General features: G+C 44.3%; 1 protein-coding gene across 2 annotated transcripts; it reads right to left on the bottom strand.

The window, feature by feature from the left end:
- Nucleotides 1–1,937: 1,937 nt before the first annotated feature.
- CBLN2 (cerebellin 2 precursor) lies at nucleotides 1,938–9,244 on the bottom strand. 2 transcript variants are annotated; one of them, XM_033154814.1, is made up of 5 exons: nucleotides 9,149–9,244; nucleotides 8,775–8,838; nucleotides 6,897–7,444; nucleotides 3,334–3,453; nucleotides 1,938–2,806 (listed from the first exon to the last, which is right to left on the bottom strand). In XM_033154814.1, the coding sequence occupies exons 3-5, from the start codon at nucleotides 7,242–7,244 to the stop codon at nucleotides 2,609–2,611; spliced, it is 666 nt and encodes a 221-aa protein (XP_033010705.1). In that variant the 5' UTR covers nucleotides 7,245–7,444; nucleotides 8,775–8,838; nucleotides 9,149–9,244; the 3' UTR covers nucleotides 1,938–2,608. The 2 variants fall into 2 exon arrangements, with proteins under 2 accessions (XP_033010705.1, XP_033010704.1); XM_033154813.1 differs by lacking the exon at nucleotides 9,149–9,244 and having other exon boundaries at nucleotides 8,775–8,928.
- Nucleotides 9,245–15,670: the final 6,426 nt, after the last annotated feature.

Below are 15,670 nucleotides of genomic sequence, written 5' to 3'. Positions count from 1 at the left end.
ATAAGTAAAATGCTACGCAAAAGAATTATGATGCACTATTACCTGCAATCCCTTTATTTTTTAAAGCTGCCTTGTTAGATTGGCACTAAATACAGGTCAGAGGTGAAAAAGGTAAAGGTAAAGGACCCCTGGACAGTTAAGTCCAGTCAAAGGCGGCTATGGGGTTGCGGCCATCATCTCGCTTTCAGGCCGAAGGAGCTGGCATTTGTCCACAGACAGCTTTCTGGGTCATGTGGCCAACAGGACTGGCACAACAGAACATTGTGACGGAAGCCAGAGCACATGGAAATGCTGTTTACAGGGCAGAGGGAACCCACAAAGCAATAAACAATTGGAATGGGGGAAATCAATTTATTTTTATAATGTGAGGGAAACTAAAGCCCTGTCTGGACATTCCCTATAAATAGAATTGGACTGAGGTTGTACCATCCACCTTTCTCAACCCTGGACTTCACATTGGCATAGGAAGCTGCATGCATAGATTCCAGTGTGGGTAGGCCCTATCCATACAGTGTACACACCACAGAAGCAAAGGTAAAGGGCCTTACATATACCAGACTCCATGCATGCAAAGCTGTATGCAAATATGAAATCCAATACACAAATTCAGAAATGCCAAAAGCAAGTATGATCTTTATCAAATGCTGCACATGGTAGGGAAGCACGTGTACAGGGTCTGAGTTAGAAACAACTCCAAACACAAAGCCAATACTGACTAGATTTACTGGACCCTCTCAGGCAGTTGAGAAACAAAAATTGTGGTGAGTGGCGAGATAAAAACACAAACCCATTTTAGAAATATTATTTAAAAAGAAAAACAACTGAAAGAGCTATATTTAACACAGGTAGAGAAACTGTTTTTAAGAATATTTTTTTAACTGGCAGTGACCTTTTAATGATAATTTTACAATGAAAACGTCCACCATAATTCCAACATGCAATGCAACCTTGTTTACTGTTTGCATTCTGCAAACATCATTTGCATTTGATTTGTTCCTAGAGAAAGGGGAAATAAACTAATACAAGAAATAAATGAAATCCCCATCTACTCAGTTCCTTGAATCAACTGCTGAGCACCCTTCCTGCATTGCACAGTCACTCTTGACACTTAGATGAAAGTGAAAAAGAAGCCAAGTTGGACATGAACCCCATTTATTCTGAATCTAAAGTTCATCAGCATTTTGGTTACATTGACACATAGAAGGTGAATTGGAATTCAACCTGAGGTTTCTTCTTTTATCATTTGGAATCAATGACCTTTGTGGTATACAGTATTGGATTAAGACTACTCAAAAGTCTTTGGATGCTAACAGGGAAGCATCAATAAAATAAATAAAATAAAATATACAATTTCTGGTGTATTCATAGCTAAACCACATAAACCATAGTAAGCTTTCAGAGCATTTTCTTTTTTTTTTCTTTTTCTTTTTTGACGTCCCTGATTTTGTCACACATACTAACAGCAACTGTTGATGTATGTTTCATCCTGGCAAGGTCACTGCAAATCTGTTTTTACCTAATTCGAAGGGAAGATAACTTGTTGGAACACTCAAAGAGGCCAAGCCACTGCATATTCAAGCATTAGTAATTAAATCCATCAAATAAAGATCAGGAAAGCACCAAAGAACTCCCAGTAATGCAAAGAAATAATTTACGGTATGTTCAAAGAAGATATTCACAGCCTTCTGGAACAGCGTCTAGAAATGTCAGACCAATTCGGAAATGTCATTTCCTTTCCAGAATGTAACTCAAGGATCAGATTGTGCACTGTCTTCCTCAATCTCGACAAATGCTTCTATTAGATCAGCTGAATAGTGCAAGCAGAACAGTTCACTGGTTAGTTTCTCTGCAAGTTACAGGGTATATGTATGCTTGCTTTATCTTATTGATTGATCTAGCTTGCTTCTTTTGCACAAAAAGAGTCATAAGGGGGGGGGGGGAAATGATGATGGAAAACACAAGTAACACAAAAGAAAGTAGTTTCCAATCGTGCAAAATTTGCTTCACTGGATAAAGCACTTCTTGACAAAGTAATGTCCAAAAAAAAAAAAAAATCCCTTCCCCAGAAGATACAGGTTTGAAACTGAAGCCATTCTTATTTTTGTCTTGGTATATTTTTAAGGCTATACAAACACAAAAAGAGAAAGCATCACAGGAACACTTCGTTGAATATCAGATTCTTCTGGCTTTGGGGGTAAGCCTTGGACTGGTTTTATGTGGTCCCAATTAGCATGTCTCTCCAGGACAGGAACAGAAACAGAATGAAGGGAGGAAAGTCAATGATCCCAACAATAAAATCCAAAATTGACTTTACAATCACAGGTACAAATTGCTCAGGTTGATAATTTTGTTTCTTTTAAAGATCACTGTCATCTAAAACTAATCAGGGCTGCAGGTTTTCCCAAGGAACAGTCAAGAGTCAAAGCAAACAGTGGCATCAAGAAGGTTTGTCATTATTCTCTGATGGCAGTCTGACTGGGTGGCTGGAATTATTGGCGTGTCTAGCCAAGTTCTGGGAGAGGGAGGAGGGATCTTGTGTGTGTATGTTTTTCCAAAATGATTTGATCCTTATTCCAGCTTGCAAATCAGACTTCTCCTTTACATCCCTTTATAGTGGAAAGACTAAGAAGCCGGAAAAGGTTGAGTATTTCCACCCTCCCATGAGGTTCCCTCTCTCCAGTTTGAGATGCACTTTGTCTTCTCTTTCCATAAGGAGCAAGACCCCATTGCTGGCTGCTTCTCTGGTGACATCTTGGTCTCCAGCAAAAGCTGAAATCACTGGATAGCCGTTTTGCATTAGGCTTACCTACAATTCAAAAGAAATTCAACATCAGCAGTCTTGCACAGCGTTGTTGTTTTTTAATTGCATTGTTACATTCCAATATAACACACCCACATACCAAATTCCAACCCAGTATGTAAGTGAGTCTCCCACATGCAGGAATCCCAAATGCGGGTGGGGAAACAGAGTAGGAGGTGGTAGACATATCTCGTGCAGTGGCAGGGGGCGTACGGTCAAAATGACCCACCACTTCACTCCAAACATGGCTCAGACTGAAACACCTGTACTTTCTCTACCAAATGGCCTAGTCAGCTAGCCCAGTGTGGGGATGGGGGACTGTAATGCTGGCTGAGGGAACTAGGTGTATATAGTAGTTTATGGATAAAATAGCATATTAATAAAATGCTCTGCTGAAATAAGATCACAGTCGCTGCATTATTTTTTTCCCCTTTGAGGCATTTTGCTATATATTCAAATGCCACAAGCCTTTATGTGAGCCACTTTGCAAAGAAAAAACAAACTGCCCCCCCCCCCCAGTGAAGAGTACATACCTGGATAGTTTGTCTGTTATATACTTTCACAACATGGAAACTGAAACTATATATTCCTTTTCTTGGCGCTACAAATATACTGGAAGCCAGGTCGAAATGGTTGCCAATATTAACTAATACCTGGAGAAAAAAAGAATGAAAGGGGAGGGGGGAATTAGGTCATGCCTTCGTTGTGGGGAAGGTCAGGTGGGGGGAGAGACAGGGAAAATTCTCGACCGGCTGCCCAAGCAATGCAAAGCCACAGGCGTTTTGCTGCACAATTAAAACGGACTGCAGGGAAACGAAATAACTTTCCAAGGTGTTTTAAAAGGATTGGTTCAGACAGCTGATTGATTTACACAGTGGTGCACCCAATGCCTCTTCGAGAGAATGAAAGGATCATGATGGCAGCCTGCGTCTTCACAGCAGAGGAGAAAATGTAATGTATCATTGCTGAGAGACACGCAAAACGAAGGGAGAAAAGATCCCATTAAACAAGTCCGCCCAGGATTTTACATTTTCATGTAACAGTATTGAAACTAATTGTCTCTCTTGGGGCCTGTGAGGTTAATGTGAAACAAAATGAGACTTAGTCATGTCACATGTGATGGAACGGTGGGAGGGAGTTCAAATTTTAAATAAGAAACCTCTCTCTCTCTCGCTTTGAAATTTACACCCCTCGTTCTATTTTGCCTCTTTACCCCATCCTGAAGCACAGGGACTAATTCAATTAGGCTTGAACAAAGAAGTATGGAAGATGCATTGTAACCCACAGAGAACTTAGTGCATGGACTTAGTGGTAAAAAGTGAGTGCAATTTGCCAATTAGAGTAATGGAAAATGCTCTTTTGAGCCAAGTTATGAATGTTTCAAAGGCCTCTTGCAGAGTAACAAAAGAAGGAGAAAGCAATGAATCCACAAGAGAGCCAATTTAGCATGGTGGTTAACATGCTGGACTAGGATTTGGGATTCAAGGTTAAAATCTCCATGAAGCTCAGTGAGTGACCTTGAGCCAGTCACCATCTCTTTCTCAGCATAACCTGCCTCACAACATTGTTGTGGTGATAAAATGGGGAGGAGACCATTACAGGAAGAGCCATGTACACCATCTGAAGTTACTTGTAGGGATGGCAGGATATAAAGGTAATGACCACCACCACGAGGAAAGGAATTACCCCAATAATTTGCATGCTCCAATATGGCTCCTTGTTGCCAAAGGGAAGTCACACTAAACTAAAGAAATGTAAATGAGGACTGGCAACCTCATGGCAGGCCTAGAATTAGAAAACATTCCAAAGAGATGTTTACAGTTCTTTGCATGATTGATACTTGCATTACCTACAGAATCAGGTCTAAAATCTTCTGCCTAATCTGTCTTCCCAGGTAACTGGTTGCAACAACTTGCCTGGGGTCTTATTATTACATCTGAGCAGAGCTCTCATAGCTTCCTGCTGTCTTGTCTGTAACAAAGAATGGTTAAGACTGCACACAAAGCTCAGTGGTGCAATGCCACAGATTCTGGCTCTTATAGTTATTTTTCTGTTTTGACTGCCAGGTCCTTCCTTGCTCAGAATTTCTAGCATGTATCACAACATCCTGTGTGTGTATGCATATATACAAATTAATGTAAAAACTATGCAGAAGTTGGTGAAAGACTGTGGCTATCCTTCTTACATAAGATTATCAACCTCAGAGCTCATCTAGTCCAGATTCAAAACTCATATACAAAGGTGTGAAAGAAGAAGAATTTGTGAAACTAGAATCCCATTCATTGCTATTTTTTTAAGTTATTCAACCAACACTACAATTCTTATTTTAAGGGAACACATCATGGAATTAGAGGAAGGAAAAAAAACTTTATAAACAAAACAGTATGTATATAGTGTCTAGCATTATACAGCTCTGCAAGCAAGGTGACAATAGAATTATTCTACAAAAAAATTCTGCCAATCTATGTCAAAATATATTTTTTCTAGAAGATTATAATAGCTGGGGAACACAATGAGTAAATAATAGAATACACATGTGATCATGATTAGAAAGCAATCCTTGGACAGATGGATGCATAAACAGAAACAAATAATCTGCGCTGAACAAGTCTAAATGATCTGAATGCTTTTCATTTGGAAGGTTTTACATAAAATCCCAGTGAATCCCTCTTATTGTTCCAGCCTAGGAAGAAAGAAGAGAGATGCACTGGGATTTTATGTAAAACCTTCCAAATGAAAAGCATTCAGACTGAGCAATCCTAAAAGCATGTACGGTAGGTTTCCCCAAATGAGCCAAGAGGCAAAGCTTAAGCTTGCAGTGCCTTCACTGTCCCCACACTGCACTACACCCAAATTCTGCGGATTTCCCCAGGCTGCTGCTCTATGCATGCCTGTCTGGTTTGCCTGACTAGATAAGGGAAAGCAGGAAATCCCAGAGCCACCTCTCTGGAGAAATTGGAATTGGATGTTATATTGTTGGCAATACAGACTGGTGGTTATAATTATTCAAAACAAGGGTGACCGAGATGCCATCTAAAGATACATTGTTGGTAGCTACAGCGATAGATGGGGTACTTAAAGGACACTCATTGGAATAGAAAAATAAGGAAGTGGTGGCTATTGTTTCATGGAGAAGTTGATGAGCCACAAGTACTGTCAGACTGCTAAGGTGGATCTAAAATGGGTAAGAGGAACCTGTGGCTCTCCAGATAGTGACAGACTGCAGCTCCCTTCATCCCTGTTCATTGGGCCATATTGGCCAGAGCTGATGGGAGTTGGAGTTCAACAACATCTGTGGGGAGTGGGCACGAGCTCCCCATCCCTAACTTAAAGGGCATTGGAAGAAGCCCAGTCTGGAGTTGCCATATTTTGAAGAGCAAAAAAGAGGTCACATCTGCTGACTTCTACTTTTAACTAGGCTTAACTAAGACAACTCTACCCATGGAAAAAATAGGATGCGTCCTGGGAAAAGAGCTAAGGTGTGAAAGAGTAGGAGGGAGATGCAGGAAGGCCATCACAAAGAAAGGAGAAAGATAAAAACAAATATTGAAGGTGGAGAAGAGCAGGGGCCATCAGTTAGTGGGAGTGAGGCCATGAATTGCTCTTGGGAAGAGAGCTTGAGCTTGAGGGGGGTAACTGCTGAACAGGACATGGCTGGAGGGAGTTGTGCTGGAATGGGAATAAGGCAGGACTATGTAAAGGATAGACCCTGAGAGTGGTGGTGTAGAAGATGGGAGTTGGGGATCAATAGGACTGGAGACAGATCAATGGGGCTAAGAGTGGGGAGAGCTGGTAGGAAAATGAGTGAAGCTGGACAGTGAACAAAGGACGAGGGGTAAGTGTGAAATGGGAGAAGGGGAGGAATTAGAAGGAATAATTGAGCGGCTCTTCTGGACGCCAGGGGGCGCCAAAGCAGACTGGCAGGGGCAGGAATGGCTTACCTGGAGAAAGAGGTGCAAGGTAGAAGGAGTGGGCAGGTGGGAGGAGACTGGCTTGCCAGCGCCGCCTGGGCGGGGCTTAGTCACCTGAGGGAGGGGCTACGGCCAGGAGAGGCCGGAAAAGGTGAGAGGGAGGGGGGAGGGCTGGCGCGCCTGACCTGGTCGAAGTAGATGGTCATGGTGCGGTTGCTCATCTCGGACGGCTCGTGGTTGGTGCTGCGCGTGGCCGAGAACGCCACCTTGGCGCTGCCGGAGCGCACGGAGATGCCCAGCGACGAGGTGATGGCGCCGTCGGCGGACGGGCTGGAGTCGCACACCACCAGACACTTGCCCTCCAGCACGATGGGCTCCGTGTCGTTCTGCGCCGGCACCGCCGGGCTGCCGCCGGGCAGCTGCAAAAGCAGTAGGGCCAGCGCCGCCGCCGCCACCGCCACGCAGGAGTAGCCGCCTGCGGGCTCCGCCAGCGCCCCCCGCCGCCGCCGCCACCACAGCCGCCGCCCGGCCATGTCTTGCCGCAGCGGGGCCCGTCCGTCCAGCCGCGGAGTCCAAAGGGGGCGGCGGGAGGGCGACCGCCGGGCGCTGCTGCCTTCAGTCTCCGGAGGGCGGCCGGGCTGGGCGCCTCAGCGAGCGGGAAACAAGAGGGCGCCGCCTTGAATTTTCGCGCTTCTTCGGCGGCCTCACAGGAAGGCGGGAGGCGCGCTGCAGCCTGCGGGGCAAAAGAGAGCCAAGTGAGGCGGCGGTGGGCGCCGAGAAAGTCCAGCTCCTCAGCCCGCCCGTCCCACTCACAAAAAGTGCCAGACCCTCCCGAGGTCCATCCTGTGTGGTGTCGGGGGGGGGGGCGAGAGAAACCCACTCGGTGTCTGTTTTATGAAGTGGAGCGGGGGGAGGGCTCCTCTCAGACACAGGGCACAAGGCAAACCGGGCAAAAAGACCTTGACGGGGCGGGCGCCAGCTGCGCTCTGTTTCCCGCCAAGGAACGTGTCACCACATAACCTAAGAAAGGTCCTAGTGGATCAGAACAACGGTCCAGTTAAGTCCAGCACCCCGTTTCTCACAGTGACACACAAGCACACCCGTCTGATCCCGCTTTGGAGTGTGTGCGAGAGCTGAAGGCATCGCAAGGGGTGGGGCGGGCTCTTTCAACATCTCGCTCCTTTTGCAGTGCTTGTTGCAAGAGCCGGATTCTTCTTATTTATTTATTTTAAAGGAAAACAATGGCACTTCTGAATAAGCCTGGGCTCATTGCCCAGCCCACCCCGCCCACCGCCAGGAATCGAAGGAAAGCAACCTGGGAGGTCCCTCGGCACAAATAGAGGTGCAGACGATTTGCATCCACACACGAAACACAAGAAACTCCCAGCCTCCTGTCTGGTTCCCTCTTTCCTCAGGCACAGTAAGCTGTGGCGAAAACCACAGACATTTTATCTCGATACCAAAGCACTTAGGCATTTTTGTTCTATACTCCCATCCGGATGTAACTTTAAAAAATAATAATGAATGAATGAATGAATATAAGCGCGTCTTAGATTTTAGTTGTAATTAAAACAAAATCTGCGAAGGGAGCGCTTCTGCTTAACGCGAGTTAATGTAACCCAGTGCGTCGGACTCGGAGATGTCTCCTTTCTTGGAATTGTTGCTAAACTCCGCTCCAACTTCGACTCCCCTCCCCCCATACAACTGATCCACAAGGCCCTTTCCACTTTGATCCGCATCCTTGTCCAGTTTTAGCAAATCCGTTCCTTAAACTCTCGTGGGGAATGCAACGGGGATCTATTACGTACCACTTGCAAAGTTCCCGAGTTCCTTCCGGAAGAGTTGAACCTGAGTCGAGTCACTAACACGAACCCCTTTCCCCCCGTTCCATCGCTTTCCCTTTCTAAAAAGCCCATCAGGAAGGACACGGCACCCGCCGCCGCCGCCGCTCGCATACACCACCCTACGAGTTCCTAGTTTTGCTATCCCGTCTTTATCTCCATCTGGATTTTTTTTTTTTTTAATGGATCAAAATGAAAGGGGCTGGCGGCGCGCTGGTTTACCTGGAGGGTCCATGGCGGAAGAGAGTCGGGCTTGGCTTAGGTTGCCGTCCGCGAAGTTGTATTGCTTGGAGAAAATGAGCTGGGATTAGGCTGGCAAGCAGAAGAGACAGGATTCGCCTCGTTCTCTCCCGCCCATTGCCAAGATCACCCCCTCCCTCCCTTCCTCCTTCCCACCCTCTCGCAGACACATTCACACCCGCCACTGCTTCTCACACCAGATAAACTCGAGCAAGACACACGCACACGCGCACACACACAACCCAGATCTGCCCTGGACAAATTCCAGCAAGCGCACACACAACCTGTCTCTCTCTCCCCCCCCCCCCGCTCCCCGGTCAATTTCCCCCGCTTGATGTCCTGTAAACAGCGGCTACCTGGAGCCAGGCACAGGTCAGGCTGAATTTCACCCGGAACAAAGGAAGCGATCCGTTTTGGCTCTTCTTTAAAAGAAACGCGCTCTCAGCAGCTGGTAGAAGTAGATCTCCACATGTCTTCTTCTAGCGTTCCCTCCTCCCCTCCCCGCCCTCCCCTTGCCCGCAGACCACCGTCAAATGTCAAGATCGGCCACGGAAGAAGAACGCTGGCAAATATCGGAAAAAAGACTAAGCAGCAGCCACGGTCACGAGGCGTGGAAGTCGCTCGTTTACAGAAGTTCCGTTTCTGGTCTGGACAGAGAGTGGCAGCTGTAGAGTGTGAGCGGGGAACAGGGGCTGTCGCTTTAAAAAACCTCAGGACACAGGGGTTGCTTAGGCGCAAATGCCTTATTAACTTTGGTTCCTGCGCCCCCCCCCTTTTTTTTTCCTTTTCCTTTTCCCAGGGATACCCTATCAAGTCTGGAATTAGTTGTGCGAGGACTGGAGGGAGGCGCGTTATATTGGCCGGAACGGGAAGCGGCCTAACTCCAAAAGTGGTTGGCGAGCGCCACCTAGTGGCACTCGCAACCGTTGCCTCCAGAATGCTCTACTGGGTGTTCGGAATTACTGTAAAGGGATGGAGCGTGCCTTGTGGACGTGGTTGGATTGTTTGGGTTAGAGAAAGAGCATCGGGAGCGGGATTCCCGGGGAGAACAGGAGGAGGATGAACTTTCAATTAAACTCTCGCCTCCTCCCTCTCCCCCGCTCCTCCCTCTCCACCTCCTGCAATCAAGGGAATCCTGCGCTCGCAGATCTTTTACAAAGCCAAAGGCTGCCGTGATGATATATGCTGCAGTCAAGGTTATCATCAGTTGTTATTGGCTGCAATATATATATTTCTCACAGCTCAGCTGGTGCAGCTGCTGCGGAGCGGAGTAGTTGGTGCTGAAAAGCTAGAGAAAGGGGAGGCTGTGGAAGAGAGTGAACCTTTTGTGCTAATGGCTTGTTTATCATGCCACCGGTTTCCCCTTTTTCCAGGTGATTTTAGCTGCATTTTTTTTACAATAAAAATAGAAATCTGTGCTATTCCTCAGAGAGAAGCATTAGCCAAGGTTTTTCCCAACTAGCCATGATGCCAGTGCGGATAATGAACCTCTGTCCCTTGGCCTTAAGTATCAATTTGAGGCACAATTTTCCCTGGAGTCGCCTGCAGAACTTGTTAAATTTTGTGAGGGTTCAGCCCCATAAGAACGAAAGTAACAGCTAGAAATAGTAAATCTGACTGTGTGCAAAGTGTGTGTGTTTTTTCCAGGCCAGAGATTGACTCCAAGTAGATTTCAGAACGCCCATTTTACTATCAACTTTATACAAAATACTGACCTAGCCATTGGACAATGCTTGGCTATTAAACAGTAAGGTGGGTGTCCTCATTGTACACACATAGTGATATTGACACAATTACCCATATGAAATAGCTACCAACTTCTAAATATAGGGTGTGGAGGCTAAAATCTTACTGCTTCTTCTCTGAAAAGGTTCTATGGTATGTTGCTTTCTTTGACCCCTTATTTTTGAGCATCAGGAATTGTTATAAATCTTCACGTTCTTAAGCAGTCTGATGGGAGGTTTAGTCCAAAACACCTGGAGGGCACCACGTTGGAGAAGGCTGCCTAATACCACATAACAGGTATTTTCCTTGAGGAGCTTCCAATCTGAAATTCATCAAGCTGCAAAGAAAGGAGCAATTAACTTTGGGTTTGTCCAACCTAAAAAAAGCACAGTAATTCCTGAATAATAATAATAATAATAATAATAATAATAATAATAATAATAATAATAATTACTATTATTATTTATTTGTACCCCGCCCATCTGGCTGGGTCCCCCCAGCCACTCTGGGCGGCCTCCAACAGATATTAAAATACATTTAAAATATCACAGGTTAAAAACTTCCCTAAACAGGGCTGCCTTCAGGTATTTTCTGAATGTCAGATAGTTATTTATCTCTTTGACCTCTGCTGGGAGGGTGTTCCACAGGGCGGGCGCCACTACCGAGAAGGCCCTCTGCCTGGTTCCCTGTAGCTTTGCTTCTCGCAGTGAGGGAACCGCCAGAAGGCCCTCGGCGCTGGATCTCAGTGTCCGGGCTGAACGAAATTCAGGACTTACTTCATGAGGACCAGAAAGGATTCATTTTCAACAAAATTGCATTCCATGCATCAGTGAAAGAGCTTTCTAGATTGCATGTGGGCTGGACAAAGGTATCTTTAGCATTGTGAAAGTTACATTTGACACAATAGACTGACTCATACAAAAAAAAAAAACCCTGCTGTATTAAGATAATTCTTGGAAGTGGCTGATCTGGGAATTGGTAAAAAATCACATCACCATGCAGTAGAGGGAAGAGCAGAGGCTACATAAAAAATCTGCCCCAGACTCCATGCTTCAAATTCACTTCGCCATATGCTCTTCACATGCTGTGTTCATAAAATGCAGCTCCAATGAGTTATAAAATTCTGCTTATTGTTCAGGAAAAAATGATGAGGGATCCACGGTGGGGAACCATTACAAAGCATTTACTACTTAGGTGCATTTCTATAAGTGGCAAAGTTCTTCAGTAAAAGTGAGTCAGCGCCAGAAATAAAAGAAAATGGTCCTTTACGGGTTGATCCTGTGGATGAATAACTTCATTGCACTGAACTCTTTTATGTTTTATTGTTATTGGTTTTTCAGTATACTGGACAGCAAGTTGCAGTATATTATAGGCTCTTAACATCCAATAGTAAAAAGAAGAAGAAGAAGAAGAGCAATAGGAACCATCCTGGCCAAGCACAATAGATTTCCCTTGCATTTCTTTGAATATGAGTCCCCCCCCCAAAAAAAACAACAACAACTGGTAAGTGATGGCATCATTCTATTCATATCTACTGAGTTCAATGGGTCTTCATCCGAGATAAACTCGTATAAGATAGTAAGTACTCTATTCACTAACAAGTGATGCTTATACAGTACGCTATACCCCGGGTTAAGCACATTGTCACAAATTTGAATAAAGACTTGCAAGCCCATTGTATTAGAAGGATATTTCATCCTTATATTCTACAACTTCATTCTCATGCTTCCATGTTTTGCATTTAAGTGTGAGCTACAGTGATTCTTAAACTGCACTGCGGAGTCTTATTCAAAATCATTAATCTACCCAAACAAAGACACCTTAGTTGAGGAAGACCTGGACCCTGAAGACTCATGACCTCATGTATTTGTGAGCTACTGGAAAGTCCTAAATTGCTTCCATGGTCAATGGACATATTATGAACTTTTGGTTAGTACTCAAAAAATCAACATAAAGAAATAATCAAAATGCTGCTTGCACATGGTATAACTTCACCACATGAAAATTCTGCACAAATTTTTATGAAGTTGGTTGGGGAATATAGTCTTTCTTTTATAATTATTACATCTGGTTTTTCTTCTGGTGATAAACCTTTCCAGAAGTGATGAATACTGCATGTCATTCGCTTTAACATCCACCCCTAATAATGGACCGGGGCAGGAGGGGGGGGTTATGTCACTGCTTATATTTGATCATCCCCTTTGGGGGAACACCTTAAAGGCAATGGCTACTGCAAGTTTGTTCTACCCACTCCTCTAAGCTAAGTGAGGTAGGACTCTGAGCTCCAGGAATCTGTCAGCTCTGCTCCATTGGCACATTAATCTGCAAATGTTTGCTTTAAAGAAGTCTTCTCCAAATGCATATTTAATTTAGCATGTATTAAATTATGTATTTTATTTCAGAAATATGCCTTAAAATGTGTATTTTGATACGTTTAAGCTGATGAGGCCTGTGTCACACAATATTTGGAGAGCTGCAAAATCTGAGTAGATAACTAAGTTCGGGTATTCACATCGGCCTATGAGATGTGGGCAAGGAACCTTTTGCAGAAAAATTCACAAAGACTGAATTCCTCAAGCCTTCCTAGATCATCCTATGATACCTGATGCATTGGTTGCCCCTGAACATCCAGCGTAAATCCCTACATAGCCAAAATGACACCAGCCACACATGAGAGGATGGTAGCAATTAATCTCTAGTGGGGAAAAACTGTGAGGCATGAGACCTCCAAAACATGTAAAATGAAGACTGAGCGTGCTCAGTAGCCACAGGCAGCTGGACGTCTGTTGGAAAGGAAGGAAGGAAGGAAGAAAACGCTTGAAAAATAGGAGCTGGGGGTGGAATTGAAGATCCTGAAAGATGCATGGTTAGAACCCTGAGCAGAAGCATTCACATGGCAACATTATATGTTGCAGATCACGCTTCTTGTATTCTACATTTTCATTGTAAGTGAGAAGAATGCTTGAAAATAATAATAAAGCTTCAATTTATTCTGCTTTACACTATTTCCAAAGTGGTCAGAAAGCAGCAGCTCCCCAAAGGGCCAATACAGAAAACTTTGAAACCTTGCCATTAGTATTCCTCATACAAGGATAATTCAGCTTTTTCAGGCTCCTGCATGTAAAAGCATATTCACAGAAGAGTTTCCATGAGCATTAGCTTTCTGTGCTACAGAGATGCTAGATGTCATCATAAGCATCACATAAATTCAAATCCATTTGTCCATTGCTTGTATTCACAATCACTTTGGGGAGTTATTTCTCCACCATTATTTTCAGTCTGCTATGTCAAGACAAAATGTATTTTTAGGTATATTGAAAGGGAAAGTGCAAAGTGAGCCAAACAATTAAGTGACAATGTCTTCAGAACTCCAAACTACATCAGTACTTGTTAAAATGTTCTGATCTGAAACACATTGCAAGGAAGGTAATGTACTCAACAGTGTTGTTATGTTAATTTGCTCCGTTCTCTGTGGTCTGCCAATTGCAGTGCTGCTCCCCATAAACAGCAAATCAATAATTTATTTGCTCCTAATAGGTGGGGGAGAAAATGAAATAGAAATACTTTGTGCTAACTCATTGCAAAAGTGTGGGAGGGGGAATTTATTTCATGTTTATTTGAATTTTCTGATGAAAGTTGTAAATTTGATTTGGATTTGAATGTCAAGATCAACAATTCACAATCCAAATATATTAACAGAATACCACATTTCAATATATGGTCCAATTTTCTCCAACTGATATATTTTGAATTGCATCTATACTTGAAGAACATAAACACAATGTCCTGCAGCAGAAATTTAAAAATTTTGATTAACCACTGAGATTTAAACAGATTGCAAAACCAGGCTCAATTCCATTTCAAAACCCAAGACCAATTACTATAATTTTAGGACGAATGCATTGAGATTGTGGAGAAGGCATGGTCTTGCACTCTACTCCACCCAAAGGGTCTCAGAGAGACTTTATTCATTCATTCATTTAGTATACCTACCGGAATTTGGAGATCATAGGGTGGTTCACAACATAAAAATACAAAATGAGAACACAAAATACATAATAAAACAAAAACAAACCAATAACTCGCCTCCCACAATAATCAATAAGATGAACAGAATCAAATGAAATACTGAAGCAGGTGAAAGAAAATAATAGCTGAATGACTCAATTAGGGTTGCTATACGTCTGGGGAAACCCGGACATATCCTCTTTTGGGGGGGGGGCAACATGCCCATCTGGGCAGATTTTTACATGTTAAAGGAAATGTTGGGGGGGCTTGGGCTCAGGATCAGCATCAGGCCATGGCTGCTGCCAGCCCAAGCTGGGGAAAGAGGCGTGCAGGTGCGATGACTGCAGCCCCCCATACCCCTGTGCCTCCTTCCCTGGCTCAGACAGGCAGTGGCTCGGGCTCTCCTTTTTTTGCTCTTCAAGATATGGCAACTCTAATCACAATCTTCAACTCCTCCCAAAGGCCAGGACAAAGTAATGACCACTTAACACGTCCATGGGGGGGGGGGCAACGGTTGTGATTCCTTCCTGCTCTGTCTTTTCCCTCAAAAGCCAGACTATGCTCACTCACTGGCTAGGCTACTGCTGGGGGAATTCCCTGGGGCCAGCAGTATCAGGAGCAGTCTCCCCACCAAAGAGGGCAAATTTGAATGGGCCAATCGTAGGCTGTGCTGAGAGGGTGGTGCCCAGCTGGCTGGCCAGACCAGAACATTAATGATAAAGGCCCAGTAGAAAGAAAGCCTTGCATCCAAAACAGGAAGCTGTTGCATACAGACTGAAATCATTGGCTCATCCCCATCCCTGTGTAGATGGATCTATAACAGCACAGGAAATCATATCCTGGCAAAATGGACAAAACGAGCTCCATGTGATTTTGTGAGTTCTCTTTCCTAAGAAAAAGCTTGTGTTTTATCCATGATCCATCAAAGCACAGCAAATGCCTTTTGAAACAGCTTAAAGCTAGGCAATTGCCAAGCTACTAATGGTGTGGCATTCCTCAGATCTGTCAAACGAGAACTAAAATTGGTGGTCTTACTCCTTAGTGGTCTTGCAAAGTTCCAGCTGCTAATACATTATGGGCTGGTATCCTGCTGCAATGTATTATCTGGATAAAGATAGATGCCCTGATCCACAGTGTACATAAAA

This window comes from Lacerta agilis, chromosome 7 (genome assembly GCF_009819535.1).
Source record: "Lacerta agilis isolate rLacAgi1 chromosome 7, rLacAgi1.pri, whole genome shotgun sequence".
Lineage (NCBI taxonomy): Eukaryota > Metazoa > Chordata > Lepidosauria > Squamata > Lacertidae > Lacerta > Lacerta agilis.
Note: the sequence above shows the minus strand (reverse complement) of the source record. Positions and strands in the feature narration are given on the sequence as shown.